Here is an 18,148-nt window from a genome sequence, read left to right on the forward strand (position 1 = left end):
TGCTATTTTTAGAAATCGTAGGTGGGAAATGTAGTTTTTTAAAATCCTAACTTTAATCTTAAACTTTAACTCTAACTAAATTCTACGACCCTAAACTATTTTAATCTCAAATTCTAGCCCGAAACTTCAAATCTAAACACTATCCTTACATAACAAATGTTGCTTTTATTTACTTGGAAAGGCCTAATTTGAAATTCTAACCAACCTAAGTATGAAAGTTGAATATATGATCAAAATTAATAATTTCTCATACAATAATAATCTTATAACTATACTCAACCACGTAGCCTTTGTCTAAATGTAAGTAAGTACCTATAAGATTTGAAAATTCTACTGCTCCAACATGGATATGAAAATTCATAATATGCTCTATAATATTATAATCTCACATAATATAACCAAGTCAAATTGTGAAAATGTAAATTAAACATAATAAGATTAAAAGTCAAATTGTGTTGGTAATTAAGGAAGTACATGTAGTGGAACAAATTAAAAACAATTATGGTAATCCTTGTTATTCATATATTAGTTGTGCTAAGGAACTACATGTAGTGTAAAAGTAGTTGTGTTATGTATAAACAACCGATAAATATTCATATGTAAATCATAATTAACAATAATTCACTGTGATGATAGAAATATATATGTGTGTGTGTGTGGCGTACGCGTGTCAACCGCAACGGTGATGATTTACATCTGAATTTTAAATCAACCATAATAACGAACAACCATATGTATATCATAATCAACCAATGGTGGGAAATCAATATGTGGATTTTAAATTGATCGCAATTATGGGATTGATAATATGTTTATTGAGCTGACTACAAGAGTAGAGGTCATTGAACAGATGTTTATTGAGCCGATCACATGAATTGGTGGCTATGGATTGGAAAAATATTTAACTGGCTGCATGAATGGGGTTGTAAGCTAGCGTATAATGAAATTGAATTAGTAATTATGAAAAATATGTAGAGCTAGCGATGACATAATATTGTATTAAATGGAATGAATAAGAAATAAGTTATAAAAAAAGAATGATGAAAATAGATAAATGAGTCAAAATAGAGCATAAAAGTACTTATGATGGAAAATAGATGAATGAGTCAAGATTGAGCTAGATAATCTTACATGTAAAGTGAAGAAAGTTTATGGGTAAACGAAAGAAAAGGGAGTTTAACCTTAACAAAGGAAATAAATGAAATTAAAATAATAGACGTTTTATATGTTTTCTTGAAAGGATTAATGATGATTTGTGTAATTCAAGAGTCGTAAATAATTTGTTAGAGAAAAGTGTTATGGACACACTCATCACTTGTTCTATTACTCTTATTTGCTTTATATGTATTTTTCATCCTTCACATTAGGGATGAGATGTGAATAAAATAGATGGATGGTACAAATCATTGATTCATATAAATTGATGAAAGCACATATGATGCAAAGTGAGACATTCAATATTGAAATGGATCATTTAATAAATTCTACTTAAAATATAATACATGAACATTGATTCGGGATAAATAAAAATAATAAAATAAAAAGGGCTATAAATAGGTACAATATATAATGGGATTGAAAAGCAAAACAATTGAAACAAAATACATTTAATAATATGAATTAAAAATATGCTCGTGAGGTGAAATGAGATATGGAATGAATATAATATGTAATGGAACAATTTTATGATCCTATGTGTCTCAATGTATTTTTCCTTGAAGAACTCTATTCTTTATAATAATGATTTTAAGTTATTTAGTTTTTTATTTTATTTTTTTAAAAGTATTTTTTACTTATAAATACATCATAATAATATTTTTTTTATTTTTTAAAAGTTATATATTTTTGACATCAACATATTAAAATGATCTGCAAACACACACAAAATATATTAATTTAAAGTAAAAAAAAATATATTTTTAAAAAATTAAAATAAAAAAATAAACAGGCCATGTAATTATTTCTAATGTGATGTTTACAATATTTCTTCAATTTCACTAAATTAGCTAATTCAAAGTCTAGTTCTATGATAGAAAAGTGAGCTTGGAATATAGTCCACGTATCATTCAACTCTATATTGATTTTTACTGATATAACCTTTCATTATTAAGAAATTAAATAATTCCACGTACCAAACTATGTTCTTCAAGATCCCAGAGAACTTTCGACTTTGTCTTTGGCATTTTAATGATTATTTTTCTTATGAATTTCAATTCATGGAATCTTTGTGTGACTTTTTGGGACATCATCGTCATTCTATACAACTTCTTGCCGACGCCCATCTACTGTTCACTCGAACCTTCTAGACTCTCGATCTTGGCGTAGAGAGATTAAACAGGCATCGCACTTGCTTTGACAGCAATTGGACGAAATAGCTATTACATATTTCCTTTATTTCCTTTCCTCTTTCTTAAATTAGCATATATGACAAATTTAATCTTATTTCTATGTAGGATTAATGGATATCCTTCTCGTGGAATTTTACAACATTATATTGACAAATGAATATTTTAAATTACCATATAAGCAACTCCAGTTAATGAATTTAAAAATAATCTAAGTTTCACGAAATTTGAATCAAATACTTCATTATATTGACAACTGAATATTGCTATATGTTATATAACTAACGGTCCGTTGATCATTAAACAAAGTAAAGTTTGAGTACATCCTATAAAATACAATCTTTATATGGTTTTTATATGTTGGCTTTATGTATTGGTTGAACTTTGGGTCCATAGGCTTATTCTACTTTTCTTAGAATATATTCTAGATCAACCTTATTTAGAGGTCCATTTATTTTTAAATTATTTAGAATTATTCTATCATTAAAGGTTTTTCTTAGTTGATTCTTTGTTCAGATAGTGTATTATTCCTATTATAAATTTTTTGGCCAACAAAGCTATTTCCTATTTTGTTTAGAATCATTTCTTTTATGATTATATTTTTTGCACTTTCTAATCTAAATGGATTTTAACCTTAACTGTCACTTGTTTGGAAATCTTATTCATTGTCTTCATTATTATTATTTTTTTTGTAATGACTAATTTTGCATTAGCATCATCAGTAGCCTTAATAATTTCTTTATAGGATTCCTTCTTTAAGTTTTGCAATTCTTCTACTTAACTTTTTTATAAGATTCCTTTTTTAAGTTTTGCAATTCTTCTACTTAACGCTTTAAACTTCTTTCACCATTCTAATTGTCTTTAACATTTGACTCTATTATAGCATGATTTAATCTCTCATTCATTGCTACAACTCTATTGTAATGATCTTTCAATCATCTTTATCTTAATTATATGTTTCTCAATTTCTCCATATATAAAGACATTTGTACCTCTTTTCAAGTATTTTATTTGCTTCTTTTACTTTTCATTTAAAGAGTAAATATCTCTTTTCTGAAATCATAAATCTCCTTTCTTCTTTATATATTTGTTTCCTTCCTTTGAAGGATTACTTCTTTATTTCCCTCTTTAACAAGGATATCCACTAATATTTTCTTTCCTCTAGATTCTCTAGTAATTTTGATCTTTTTGGTGCCATGTTTTTATCAAAAAAACAAACCAAACACTCCCACGGTGATCGCCAATTATTTTGTTGGTTGTTTTGTGCATGTTTCAACTAAGAGAACTTTATAACTTGTATTTCAGACTTAAAGTTCTAGACTTTCATTACGAAACTAGATTTTGTAACTAAAGACTTATAGCAATGCCAAAAATATATTTGAAATACTCGCGAAGTAATCAAACACTTTAATACACTGAATATAAATAAAAAACTTTATTACTTAAAAATTATAATATTTATAATCTTTGTTTTAATTACAAAGAATATAGGCTTGTATTTTTTGGTGTTTTCTAGTTTTCTTTTGATATAGAAATTGCAAGCTTAATGATTATCACCTACAAGTTATTTGCCTATAGATTACTACCTACATGTTATTGACTTAGAGTAAATAGGTTTTTCAAGTTCTTGTAAACTGGATCAAACAACAGTGCAATTATTTTTAATTTGTGTTAATTTTTTAAGTTATTGTGTGCTTTCTTCTTCCCTTAGCCTTTTTTAAATAGGGAAAATTATAGATTTTATGCATGACTTCAATTGCTCTCCTTCATTCCTCCATGTACCATGTCAATTTTCTTTAACAACTTTATATCGTTTCTACTCTGTATTCTAATATTTTCTTTCACCTGATTCAAACTTTGTTTTCCCTTATGTAATCTTAGTTCAACTCATATCCAAAGAGAGACAAGTTGATATACTTTGTATCTAGGCTCTATTTGTGTTTTATAGAAAATGGTTTTTAAGAAACCACTTTCTAAATTTCTTCATATTTGTTTACCATTAGAAAAGTTGGTCATTGATCAATGAAAAATACTTTTCAATCAAAGGATAAATTTAGCTTAGTTTTCAAAAAAAGTATTTTTCTTTTATTTTAAGTAAAATACTCTTTCCAAAAGTTATAAAAAAAATAAAAAATATCATGTTACTTGTTGATTATATCAAATTTGTTTTTCAACCATTTGTTTGCTATATATTTTATTTTGAATTTTTTTTTCTTCAATTTCATCACACAGAATTTACTTGAATTTTATTTTCATATCAAATTTGGTCCTTCCTTTTCTTTTTTTTTTCTTTTTTTTTTTTATCTTATTCTTAATTGAAATTCTTTTATCTATCAGATTTCTTTTGATTGCTATTTATTTTATTTGAAATAATTTATAAAATTTATTTTTTAAAAAATTTCATCATCTTTCAAATTTAATATATATCAAATTTGATCCCCATTCTTTTGATCACTATTTGTTTTATTTAAAAATAATTTATGAAATTAAATTTTTTTTTAACTTCATACTCTTTCAACTTTTTTATCTATCAGATTTAATCCATATTATTTTGATTGATATTTTTTTTATATAAAATAATTTATGAAAATGAGTTTTTTTCAATTTCATGTTTTTTAAACTTTGTCCTCTGTTAGATTTGATCTCTATTTTTTTTAATAATTTTGATAAAATAAATTAAAAATTTAAAAAGTTATTTTTCATGACATAATAAATATTTAAAAAAATTCAATTTATTTTCTATAATATTGTTGAACATACAAAAAGTCAACTTTTAAAAAATTCATTTTTTAATTGAAATTAGTTTTTTTCAAAAAATTCACCCAGATGCATAGATAACACTTTTCTAGGCTCCGTTTGTTTGCTGGAAAATAGTTTCCTTTTGAAAAATAAATTTCGGGAAAGTGAATTATTTTTTGAGGTTTTGATAGTGTAATGGAAAATAAGTTGGAAAATACTTTCCAGTGTTTGATTATGTCATGGAAAATGAGCTGGAAAATAACTTATTAATGTTTTATTTTTCTTAAGATTATTGAAATAATAAGGAACAAATCTTACAAATTAAAAAGTTGAATGAGAATGAAAATTGAAAAAAAAAATATAATTTCATAATTTATCTCAAATAAAATAAATAATAATCAAAATAATAGAGACTAAATCTAAAAAAAAAATGAAAGATGAAGAAATTTAAATAATAATAATTAACATTTCATAAATTATTTCAAATAAAATAAGTAACAATCAAAGGAATGAGGACCAAATTTGAATAAATAAAAAATTTCAATAAAAAAATAATAAGAAAAAAATAAACAACAATTATAAAAATAAGGACAAAAGTTAATATAAAAATTAAATTTTAAGAGATAAAATTAAAAAATAAATATTTAAAACAATATATATATAGCAATAAAAAATTTGAAGATCAAATTTAATATAATCAGCAAATAATATGACATTTTAAAATTTTTTTTATAACTTTTAAAAAATGTTTTTTCACCCAGATTTTTCAGGAAACACTTTTCTAGGAATCAAACTAAATTTTTTCTTTACTGAAAAGTACTTTTCATTAACCAACTTTTATAATAGCAAATAAACACAAAAATCTTAAAAAATAATTTTTCAAAAACAACATTCCAAAAAACTCGCCTTTCATAATTCCTCCGCCCGAAGCCTATTGCAGTCGTTGCAATACCCTCACAACCAAGGTTGTCAAAATCGCGTTTTGACTCGTAAAATCGTACGATTTTACGAGTCAAAACATGCATTACGAGTTGAATCGGTTGAAAAAATCGAAAATAAGTAAAATCGGGTTTAAATGGGGTAAAATCGTAAAAATCGGATGATATCGCGCAAAATCGCGATATCAGGACCGATTTTACGATTTCAATTTAAAAGCCCCAATATAATTGTCGTCCCCCAATATAATTCCTCCCCCCAATATAATTGCTCCCCCCGTTCCTCCCCAATATTATAATTGCTCCCCCAATATAATTGCTCCCCCCGGACCCCTCCCTCCAATATTATATAATTGCTCATTTTGCTCCCTAATCGTTCCTCCCAATATAATTGCTGCAACAGCCCCCCATTAGCCTTGATTTTTTGTGATAGTTGGGATTCATTTTCGTGGATCTCACTAAAATTATGACAAACATTTTGTCCAAGTAAAGTATTTTTTTTCAAGAGGTTTTTTTTCTTGGTTAGAAATGTTTTTATAAAAAAATATTATTTTTGTTTTAAATTATTTTTTAATGTTTTTTTTATTTTCATATAATAATATCAAATTACTTTTTCTAACATGTAACTAACTGTTTTGCGGACTTATAAATAAAGTACCATGTAGTGTATATATATTATTGTGGTGTATGTTGCTTTTAAAAATTTAATATTTATTTAAAAAATATATACTATAATAATGCTGAATTTATATTTTTTTTTATTTTTTATATCATATATATATGTTTTTATTGTGATGAATGCTTAAGGAATGATGAGGAAACACACCAGCAGATTGTTTGTTTTAAATTTGTTTGATTATTAGTTAATGAAAAGTTATTTTATATTATAAATGACTTTTTATTTGAATCTTAATATTTTAAAATGCTTGAATTATATATGAATTTTTATTTGAAAGGCTTGAAATATGCATGAAGTTTTTATTTGAAACATGTTTTTTTAATGTCCTTGAAATATGTATGAATTTTTATTTGAAACATGAATTTTTTTTAATATATTTTCAAAATTCTTTACGATTTTACGATTTTTACGATCCGTTTTTACGATCCGATTTTGTAAAGGGCTTTCCGTTTCGTTCTAAAAATCTCGATTTTTAAACAACCTTGCTCACAACCACAAAGGAGAACACCTAAATATCCCCCTAATCAATAGGAACTCAGCACTCCTTTTCTTGCTTCTTTAAATTCCCTGGAGAAGCGACGCCAAGCAGATCCCAAAATGACTTCTCAACATATCGCAAACCCACAGAGAAAAGCAGAGATCCACACCGGCGAGTCTCTCTCGGCAAGCAAAAGTCCTTGGAACTCCTCGAAGAGATCCACCTCCCTATGGGTCTCCCTCCCACTTGACGACATCGTTGAGGTGGGTTATAACCGCACTACCGGGTTCGTTTGGTTGAAGCAAAAGAAGAGAAAAGATCACAGATTCCTTAAGATCGGACGCCAAGTATCTTATGATACGGAGGTGACAGCTTTCGTCGAGAACCGTCGGATGCGGAGACTGACTGGGGTCAAAACCAAGGAGCTTTTGATTTGGGTCTCCATCTCGGATATTTATGTTGATGAGAAGAATTTGGAGAAAATAACGTTTGGTAATCCGACAGGGATCTCTAGGACTTTTCCTGTTTCGGCTTTTGAGCTTGAGGAGGACAAGAAGTGAGGTTTCTTTCGTTACATTGGGTTTTAAGTGTTTTAGGATTTTCAGAAATCCGAGGATTCACGTCTGTGTTCTTAAGATGGTTTTATTTTGGACTGAATAATATAATCTAATATGCTTTTTACGCAGTTCAATTCTTTTAATGAGATTGATTTATGTTATGTCTGTTTTTTTGTGCCATGATTGTTTCTCTCTGACAAGTGATGTTGTTGGTTTGGATTAGGTGAATTTGATGCTTAGCTTGAAGATAAATATGCAATTTTTTCCCCCTCTTTTTAATGTCCACTGGATTTGGAAATCAAATTTTAGTGTGTCAATTCTGGATGGAAAATTACTTGGCTTGGGCTTACATTTTCTTAGTCCCTGAAAACATATTAGTTTTATAGTTTGCTAAGCTTAGACCTGACCGACAGAGAATGATTTTCATCTGGTGATTTGTCTTTTGTCTAAAGGATTTGTTCGGTTTGGTCAAGGTAGATAATGCTATACAACTTACCAAAAAAAAGATAATGCTATACAAACACTAGCAATAGGCCGACAAAAGGTTTACATATCAATTTGTCTAGAAATTAGCTTGAAAAGTTTATTTGCTAATTGTTTGATTTTTTTTCCGTAGTCCTTTTTTATCAATGTCATGTTCGATTTTTCACAAAAAAATAAAAAAGAGTCCTATCTCATTTTTACCTTGTAAGAAGAAAATACACAATAGAAACTTAATCTCGTAAAGAACTCGTTTTTACCTTCTAAGAAGAAGATATACAACAAAAATTTAATCCTAAGAGATGTCGAGAGGAGATAGATAGCAACCTCATGAAATTAAGCATATTGTGGGGGGATATAAGACCTTGAAATTACATGTGTAGGTCTAGCTATTATTCATAGTAGCAATGTGGCCTTTTGTATTATTATAGTGTTGGAGTTTCATGTTATTCATATTATATAATAATAAAAGAGATTGCATTATAAATCCTAAAATAAATTGAACTATATTATTATCTCTATGTTAATAATCAACTTGAATCGATACTAATTTACAAACGATGATTAATTTACTGTATTGAGAGTTTTTATACAGAAATCTACTTAGAAGTCCCATACTAAATATAACTAAACCGCACTAAATAGAACTAAATTTCTTATCAATTATAAAGAACTTTTGTTAAACTTCAACCTGTCCATAATCCATCTTCTGTTGTGTTGAAGGAAGACTTGTCGTATCTGTTAACATTAATTGAAAATGTTAATTTCATTCTATTGAATAAATTTTGTTATGGTGCCTAATACTTCAACATGCTTCATCAAAAGCATCAAAACATGTTTCTTATAACTTGATTTTTTACCTTTAATTCTAAAATATTTTCTAAAAGTTCAAAAATACAAAATATTTTTTTTAAAATTTTTTCGATGCATTTGAGCTAATTTTGTAATTTTCAATGGTTTTTTTGATAAAATTAAATTCAAAGAAATGTGTTTGACACATTCATGTCCATTTCATAATTCTTGATTACTTTTCTTTTTGGATTCATGTTAACTTTGCTTTTTAAAAAACAACTAACATACAAAAAAAAAAGAAAATATAAAATCAAAATAAAAAGTAAAACGGACAAGGGGATAAAATGCAAAACAAGAAAAATGAGGGATCAAAACAAAATTAGAACCAAGTAACTAATGAGAAGATGACAAAATTTATAGGCTATAAATAAATGAGTGAATTGTAGAGCAAGAGCGAGGCTACCACACAAAGACACAATTCTTCATCTCTTTCACAATACTCTCCCAAAAACCTTAGACACCATGTGAAAAAGCCATTGTAATTTTTTTTTTGAGAGAATATAAGCTAAAGCGGGAAAAAATAAACCCTAAAAGAATACATTCATCTTCTCTTATATTCTTCTATAAAAAACCCTACCTTTATCTTTCTTTTTCTAAACCTAAAACTTCTTCCCTTAACTTCTCTAACCTCTAACCTTTATTTTTTACGAGACCACCACCATTCTCTTTGTCTTGAAGCTCTATATAAAAGCCCTTAATGAATTGAAACTAGCAAGCCCTACTTCATCGTTAATCAAAGAGAGAGAAAACAACCTTAAGAACTTATATTTTTGATTTCTCTCTCCTTCGACTTCCAAACTAGGTGAGATCACCACCATTCTTCTCCTTTTGAAGAGTGCTACACAACCATATAAGTCCTATAATCTAATTCCCTTGGTGTGAGCAAATGTAAAATTTAGAAAACAAATTAGTACAAAGAGAAAAAACCATCGTGACTTTTCGACATTAGATCTCCCCCACCAATAGAAGGTGGCCTACACCGTCAATACAGGTTGAAGGATGGTTTGACGCGCCCTATAAATCCATCCATGCGCTGGCCAAGCATCGATGGCACATGTAACAATACACCAACCATGACAGCTTCTCCAGGGGCATTTTAGCCACACACTACCACTGATTTTCTTTTTTCTAGCAAGTTTTTGCCATTGTTTCTACCCCTTTTTATCATTTTTGACCACCCTCGAAATCCATTCCAAACCTAAAACCTCTATTGAATAATTATCTTGCTTTATTGTTGATTTTGATTTGTTTTGTGATAAGATTTTGGGATTATGCAATGTTTATTGGATTGATTTTATATTGGAATGATGTTGGCCAAATCTTTTAATCTTGCATACCCATTTTTACGTGCATTAATTATGTGGAATAACATGTTTAAACTAAATTTTAGCCTTGTCCATGTGTTTGTGTTTATTACTTATTGTAATTTTATGCATGCAAAACTAGGGCTCTTACGTGTTTATAATGTCTTCAATGGATAATTAATCTTATTTGATTCTTATATATTTTATTGATAATCCCATGATCCTCATCACCCAAAACATAAAAATAATATCATCACCATCAAATTTATCATATGGCCAAGTCTCTCAAATATATATATAAAAATTCTTGCATGTTTTGATTTTTTTTTTTTATCTTATTTGACATTTTTGCAAAAGCCTTTCGATTAAGTCTAGAAGCTACTATGCAGAAATTATATTAGTTTCCTAATTGACTTAGGATTTGTTTTCTATTTTATTTAGAACTCTTTTATTATTTTTTCTAGAATTGTTTATGATGATTTTACCTATTATAAATAGGTTATTTAGTTTGTATTTAGGTTTATTTGAACAAGCTTTGATTTCAAAGTAATCTATTATGTGTGTGAGAGGAAATTCTTTTATTTTGATTCTTCATTGAACTACTCTGATTATCAAAGAATTAACCAAGCTTCATTGTGTCTTTCATACTTCTACTTCTCGTTCGCATCTCTTTATAGGTGTTTTTGGTAGGGGTTTGATTTCTATAGTCTTGGTGTCTTAGTATAAGTTATCAAGCTCAATCACAAGCTTGAATTTAACTTTCATGTAAGGGTCAATTTGATTATGGGTTTCTAGATCTTTATATCCACGGAGTTTGCATAATTTAGAATACCTAATTTACCCCCTCTTAAGTTCTTTGGGTTGATATTTTATTTTATACACTATGTTAAAAGTTGCCCACACCCATGTTTGTGTTAGTGTACATACCTTGTAGCCAATTAGTTGGTTACATGTATGATTAACTTTGTTTATGTAAATATATTTAATTTATTACTAAAAACTTATTTATCTTTAATATATATCGAATATTTTATTAATGAATCAAGTATTTGACTAATGAATCTAGAGTAAAGATAAAGTTCATAAGATAAAAATGCTTTGCAAATAAAATTATTATAATTATGATATTTTTATTGCATCAAAGCATTGTTCCTAAATGTTCCTGGTCAATGCTCTATTAAGACTAAATATTAATTAGAGTTATAAGACTGATACATATTATATTCTTTCTTTTATAAAAGAAAAAAAGTGTTCTCATAAGCTGAGGTATGAGAGATATACCTATAATTAATATATAAGTGCTTATTAGATCACATGTATAATGAATTGACCACCATGATGATTCTATATAAAGATATCACTTGTGTCTATGGAAAGACTCACGTGACGGTTTTGTAAGTGATCATTAGACTTAAGATCACTAAGTTATCTTATATAAGAAATTTTATATTTTGATTATGCTACATATTGTCCTAATCAAAGGTAACAAACAAACAAATTTAGATATAAAATGAACTATATAAAGGTATTTGTGTAATTAAAAGAGGATTCATCACCTAAATGAATTAGAAAAAATGTTTTATTTTGTTATTAAATTGTATCTGATTATAAATCCTTGCGCAAGATAGAATGAGATTTGGAAAGAATTTCAAATCTTATTTAAAGAATCAATAACTATGGTATTGAGAACAAACATGATTTGATAAAGTAGATACACTCCATGTTATAATGTCTAAATCAGAACATTGTTGATGAATGAATAATAATTACAATAAGAAATTAATCATTAAAAGGTTAAGTCAAACCATTTATGACTTTTTTAATATTTGGGGGATCATGATAGGTTGTTAAACATTATAGTTGATCTTCAAATATAAATCACACAATTATTGAATTGATAATAAATGAATTTATTTAATTTATTTAATCATATTTTATTTAAGGCTGCTATTTATATTTGAGTCAACTTATTAGGAAACTTAATAAGTCATATACATAACAATTATTGGTTAGATATTAAAATGTGATGATTAATTAAGTGTGACTTGATTGTAAATAAATTTTAGAAATTAAGGACTAAAGTGTAATTTATATAGAGAATTACAATTCTAGACTTAGAAAAATCCAGTAACGACTTCATTAAATAAAATTTTGAAATTATCCTTATAAATAATATCTATGATATTATTCAGGTGGCATAATTGATATTTTGTCATTTACCGAGTTTTTAGGTTTTCCTTATAAATAGAATGGCATGCATTTTTATTTTTTGTATAACAAGTAGTTCATGGTACAAAGACTATGTAAGTTATAGAACACTTGAAAAACATAAAATAAAAGAGCTAACACTTAAAGGTATATCAATTTCTTTTTTCTAAAAGGGTTTATGAGATTTCTAACAGATGATTCGTGTGAATTACTTTTAGAGGCCGGGTACTTGGATGACTTGTAATTTGTGACAACTTAACATTGAATCAATTACCCGAAGTCAAAAAAGAATATTTGATCTTCAAGTAATATTAATATAAACTCTAAACAACTCTAGATCTTTGTAACGAAATCTTTGGAACTCCTACAAAATTTTAAATTTATCATTTTTATTGCGTATTTGTGTTTCAGAAAACTCAACTGTTTGTATCTTATATCTTAGCCTATCTTTTTCTTTTTTAAACTTAGAAAATTGAAGAGATCTCCTTTTAGGAATTCCTTACAAATAAAGTTGCATGAGAGGAAAGAACAAGCAATGAAGGATGTGAAGTTGAAAATCTCAAGTGTCATTGAAACAATCCAATATCACCACACAATATGCCAAACAAACCTTAAAAAGAAAAAAATAAAATAAAATGGAAAGAATAACAAGAAGTTGAGCATATATAGGTAAGATGTACGATTTCTTTGGACTTCAGGGCTTAATTTGCTTCCCGTGGGCCTCGTGGATGTCATTTCTAAGCAACTCGACTGCTTTCTCAAACTCTTCGAAATTGGTAACGGCTTTGTTGAGGTGGCTTTGGTCTGAACTTGGAGACTGGAAGCGAATTCGAAAGTCTATGAATTTTGTCCAACAATTCAAGACTTTTTCCCTGGGGTATTCTAACATTATATAAATGATGGCCTGCAAGAGCAGTGTTTTATAAACATTCACAATTACGGGTATTAATATACAATACTGCAAAATTAATATAATCCAAGAAGTTTCTATCATTTATTGTCCCATTGATCATTGAATACTTGAATTACATTAGTTGATTTTTTTTTTTTTAAAAGAAAGCAATTCACTGTATATTAGTAGATAACATAGCTTATTTGGTACTTTAAACTATTGGTAGTTGATACGCTATTTAAGGCTAGAAGCATTTTAGTTTTGAAGGCATATATTATGATAGAGAATAATATAAGTTATTTTCAGTCCTATTTGTTAATTTTAAGCTTCGAAGATTTATGGACTCGTTGATTATTTAGATATAATTGTTCTTCCCCAAAATTTATCTGCAATTCTCTTTTATAATGCATGTTTGTCATGAGGGTTGTGAAAAAGATGTCCTCACCTTATATAGAGGACGTCTTGCGTCAGAAATTTCTTCATGACTCAGGCATTCGCAGTCTAAAAGCCTTCTTGAATTCTCCCTATAGAGATGCGTAAATATATAAATACTACACTGATTATTTTATGTAATATATATATATATATAATTAGCGAGTAAGAATGAATATTGAACGAAGCAGCACCTGGTAGATGTGCATTTCGACAAGCAACATTTTCAATCTCATAAGCTACATGTGATTTCCCATCCTTTCGAGCCCTTTGCAGTTGTTTTTCCAGTATTCCCACCGCAACTGCTTCTTTTCCACTCATTTCCAGCATTGCAACAGTGCTCTAGTCACATGTAATGGGGAAACCTTAAAGATACTGGTAAGCCGTGCCTTGAACAAAAATTGAAGACTCAGAAAGCAAAAATTTCATTAAATTAACGGAGAAACCTAACCTGTAGCTTTACGAAATCAGGATGTTCTTCTATCAGTAAATCCTTCAACTCTTTTTCAGCTGCTTTAAGTGACGCTTCATCTGCTCGAGCACGATGATAATCAATCACTCTCTCCAAGGCCAGTTTCCCTCCATGGAGAACTCCTACAGACATCGATCTTGTAAACACTCTGTGAACCTTCTTTTTTTGCTTCTTACATGAACGTTTTGCATAAGCCCATCCGATGTAAACGCTGGCAAAAATTACGGTTGCCGTCGCCGCCATTGCTCCATATTTTTTCCTTACAGTGATGCTGTTAAAGAAATTCTCTAAGTGTACGTCTAGGTTTCTCTTCAGGGGAAAGTTGAAAACAGGCATTGCTATCAATTTATGGTTTTGCTACTGCCCGTGGGAAAGAAAATCTTTCCTAACGATGCATATGCTAGTGGAATTGCTTCCAATCCGGGAAGTGGCGATGCAAATGATATGAGATAATTCATAAAGGTGAATACTAAGAGAAAAAAACAATAACAAAAGCTTGGTTGAGAAGAACAAATTATTCTTATTTCTTCCTTGTTAGGTGGGTAAAGAAAGTTGCAGGAGTACACAAGTGCCCCTTGAGAACTGCGACAAAATGTATTCCTCTCCTCCATATGAAGGAACAAAATATTACCTATATCAATAGTGAAATGTTCTTGGAAAATTCTTATCTTTCAAGTTATGCTAGTTCCTAATACCAAAGTTACCACAAATACTAAGCAGTAAAACAGCATAGTATCTACAACGTCTGACAATTATGCCTCGCCAGCTAAATACTTGCAACGTCTGACAATTATGATTCAGAGATGCCTTCCTTGCACAGCTTGATCAGAGTACTTTCATTATTCTCAGGTATTTCCTTTTAAAGCTCAACCAGCAAAGGATGTTTTCTGAAACTCCTAAAACGCAAACCATCATGGCATCAATGCCTTGCGTTGGCAATGGAAACCCACTTTCAATGCTTGTATGCATACCTTCCACTGTCAGCATTATTCCACGGAGGACTAAACCTCGTTTAAGCCTTGTCCCTAGTTCTCCTTCGCTTACAAGCTGCTATACACGCCACAAACTTGGGCATCTCTTCCGTCCTGTAATTTGCGCATCATCAGACAGGTCTCCAACACCTTCAAGAAATGAAAACAATGGCGACAACAAAATTGTGAAAGCCGCAGTGGGGGCATCTATAGCTTTGGCTTGCGCTCTTGGTATAATTGGTGGTAACTTCAGAATGTATCCTAAAGCCATTGCAGGTCCCAGGGAATTATATCAGAAAGCTCCTCAAGCAGAAGAACGTCCATCATCACTTGCGAAGCTGGCACTCGAATCATTCCTGGATGTGACATCGGACCTGGCTTCTACCGATGAAGAGAGCCCAATTGAAACTTTTGATCCGCATCCAAATCCTTCAATAGAGCAAGTTAAAGAGATCAAGGTTCTCTTCTTCAACACCCTGAAATGCTAATCTTCCATATTACATTAACTTTTTTATTTAAAAATTGAAACTTCTGATATCCATACCAAATAATTAGGTCATCGGTTCTTACTACACCTTCAATTTAATGAAAAATGATCAACCAAAATAGTTTATTTATGGTATTTTTCCTCCTCAATTGCACGTAAGTCCCATTCGATATAAAGTAGTTTATTTAATATAGTGAAACACAATTTTGCATGGCTATTTTTCCTACTCAAAAGTTCTTTTGCAACTATTTTTTTTCTATTATCTCGAACAAAAAGAGAGAGAGAGGGGATGCGAGCAATGACAGAAGCCAAAACCGTAAACCGGCTGAAACTAAAAAAAAGGCGCCGATTCGCTGAACGGAAGTACAAGAGCATAATTCAGACAATGAATATCCAGCACAATAAATATGTCAAATTCTAGCTAGGCTCAAAATCCGTTCTGTTCTCTGTTTTCTATATTCTATTTTTAAAAGGCACTGAATTTTCTTGGATAGGCTAAAAGGTTAAATTTGTTGTCCACAAAATGTTTTGCAGAAGCATGCAGTGCGTCTTATGATATATGGGGAACCTGAAGAAGCAGTGCGGTATCTGCAAGAAGCATTTGAGAAGTATAAGAACGATCCTGAGCCTGCATACAATGTGGAAATGACATTAGTGGAAATTCTAATTTATCAGGTACAACTTCCAAAATGTTTGGGTGCTAACTTTCATCAAAATGCATGCAAAGGTCGACAATCTTGGCATATATGCTCATTTCTTCCTATCTAGTTCAAGAAATAAAATAACAAGGTAACCTACCACTGCTCATCACATATAGATTCAAATCTCTAGAATCAATAAACCTCAACTTCTCATTGGCTTTGTAAAATTAAGAAAAATATAGCTTTCAGAATCTTGAAAAGTAGTTTTTAATCAAGTATTTAATTTCTTCCTTCAATTTACTGCTGACCTCCTAGCTAGCTAGTGAGTAATCGATCTGTTAATCCATGTTATGTTATGCAGCACAAATACGAACTTGCTTTGAAATGCGACTGCCTCAACCATGATGATGAACTCGGCCCTTCAGATGCCCGGGTTTTCCTTTACAAGGTTGTTAAACCCCGAGTTCGAATTAACACAATCATCTATCAGAAATTCTATGATAATCAAGGCCTAATCACTTCCGAATGAATATTTCTGAATTTTCTTTCAAAAAGAATTCTTACACATTAGCTTACGCGTACACTTTTGAACTTGTAAAACACATACTTTTTTACGAACTTAACTACTCCGCAGCCTTAATACTTCAGATTATGGCATGATAACTAGATGCATTCTTTTTTCTCCTATTTGTACAGGCTATTATATATACCATGTTGGATTTCGAAGAGGAAGCAAGGATATGGTGGGAAAGATACGCACATGTATGCTGATGAATGAGGATTTCTGCCTGCAAGATAAATTTTCCATGTAATCAAAGAGGGACAACCATTGGCATCATAATATCAATATGTGCGAAAATATATATTTTAACTAGATCATTTGCTCACACGGCCATGATTGCCCGCATAACATTTCATCTCCTACCCATTGAGGAGCAGCCATGTTCTTTTCGAGGCAAGAAAAAAACATTTTGGAACGATTTACCGCTTTGAGAAAATACTTGAATAATGGAACCATCCATTCTTTTTACGGAGAACAATTTTATGAAACAAGAGACTGAACAAAGACATCAATCTGACCTAAAATAACTGATACAACCGAAGATTCTATCATCAAACTAGGAACCACTTCTAAAATTGCTTTGTAGCATAATAAAGGTTAACCCACTTCTAAAATTTCAATCCCATTATTCCAGCAATTGGCTTCCTAGTTCAGAAAATTATTTTTCTCAAGAAAAATTAAAACAACAAAAAACGAGAATTGCAATTTTATCCTTTAATGTCTATATACACCTAAATCGTTGTCAAGATTATATTTTGACAGCTCCAGCTGGTAGCAATTTTTTTTTTCCTGATTTTTAACCCTTGAACTGTAAGCATTTTGAGTGACATTAATGTTATATTACATCTGATTTAGACATAAGATACCATATACCAGTTAGACGTTTTCTTAAAAAACCAAAACTATATATATAAAATAATTTTCCAATGGATAATTTTTTTTATGGATAGTTTTATCATATTTGTGTAAATGATGTTCTATCATAGTATTTGTCTGGAGGTTGATTGTAAAATTTTGTTTGACCAATTTTAATGATCATTTAATATTTTATTAGGGAACATGTGTAAGTTATATGCAAAGATGGACGAAATGTAACAAAAACAGTGTCAACACT

The 18,148-nt window shown here is 29.5% G+C and overlaps 2 protein-coding genes and 1 pseudogene across 3 annotated transcripts; 2 read left to right on the top strand and 1 right to left on the bottom strand.

Annotated features, from left to right (window-relative positions):
• The first annotated feature begins 7,280 nt into the window (after positions 1-7,280).
• LOC118057011 (uncharacterized) lies at positions 7,281-7,902 on the top strand (annotated as a pseudogene).
• A 5,239-nt stretch (positions 7,903-13,141) lies between these two features.
• Positions 13,142-14,823, bottom strand: LOC118057012 (uncharacterized). The gene is made up of 4 exons (XM_073408434.1): positions 14,353-14,823; positions 14,096-14,243; positions 13,915-13,993; positions 13,142-13,481 (listed from the first exon to the last, which is right to left on the bottom strand). Exons 1-3 carry the CDS (start codon positions 14,707-14,709, stop codon positions 13,971-13,973), a joined length of 528 nt encoding a protein of 175 aa, XP_073264535.1. The 5' UTR covers positions 14,710-14,823; the 3' UTR covers positions 13,142-13,481; positions 13,915-13,970.
• Positions 14,824-15,217: 394 nt separating this feature from the next.
• On the top strand, positions 15,218-17,359 carry LOC118057010 (uncharacterized). 2 transcript variants are annotated; one of them, XM_035069462.2, is made up of 4 exons: positions 15,219-15,802; positions 16,366-16,506; positions 16,834-16,920; positions 17,169-17,359. In XM_035069462.2, exons 1-4 carry the CDS (start codon positions 15,254-15,256, stop codon positions 17,241-17,243), a joined length of 852 nt encoding a protein of 283 aa, XP_034925353.1. In that variant the 5' UTR covers positions 15,219-15,253; the 3' UTR covers positions 17,244-17,359. The 2 variants fall into 2 exon arrangements, with proteins under 2 accessions (XP_073264528.1, XP_034925353.1); XM_073408427.1 differs by lacking the exon at positions 16,834-16,920 and having other exon boundaries at positions 15,218-15,802.
• The last annotated feature ends 789 nt before the right edge of the window (positions 17,360-18,148 follow it).

The sequence above is a fragment of the Populus alba genome, chromosome 4, assembly GCF_005239225.2.
Source record: "Populus alba chromosome 4, ASM523922v2, whole genome shotgun sequence".
Lineage (NCBI taxonomy): Eukaryota > Viridiplantae > Streptophyta > Magnoliopsida > Malpighiales > Salicaceae > Populus > Populus alba.

Bases quoted from the DNA above. Each gene is read 5' to 3' on its own strand.
- LOC118057012 (XM_073408434.1), bottom strand. From the start codon at position 14,709: ATGCCTGTTTTCAACTTTCCCCTGAAGAGAAACCTAGACGTACACTTA. The intron at 14,244-14,352 runs GTTAGGTTTCTC...ACATGTGACTAG, and splicing joins CTGATTTCGTAAAGCTACAG to AGCACTGTTGCAATGCTGGA. The intron at 13,994-14,095 runs GTGCTGCTTCGT...GCATCTCTATAG, and splicing joins TCGAAATGCACATCTACCAG to GGAGAATTCAAGAAGGCTTT.
- LOC118057010 (XM_035069462.2), top strand. From the start codon at position 15,254: ATGTTTTCTGAAACTCCTAAAACGCAAACCATCATGGCATCAATGCCT. The intron at 16,507-16,833 runs GTACAACTTCCA...TATGTTATGCAG, and splicing joins TGGAAATTCTAATTTATCAG to CACAAATACGAACTTGCTTT. The intron at 16,921-17,168 runs GTTGTTAAACCC...CTATTTGTACAG, and splicing joins CCCGGGTTTTCCTTTACAAG to GCTATTATATATACCATGTT.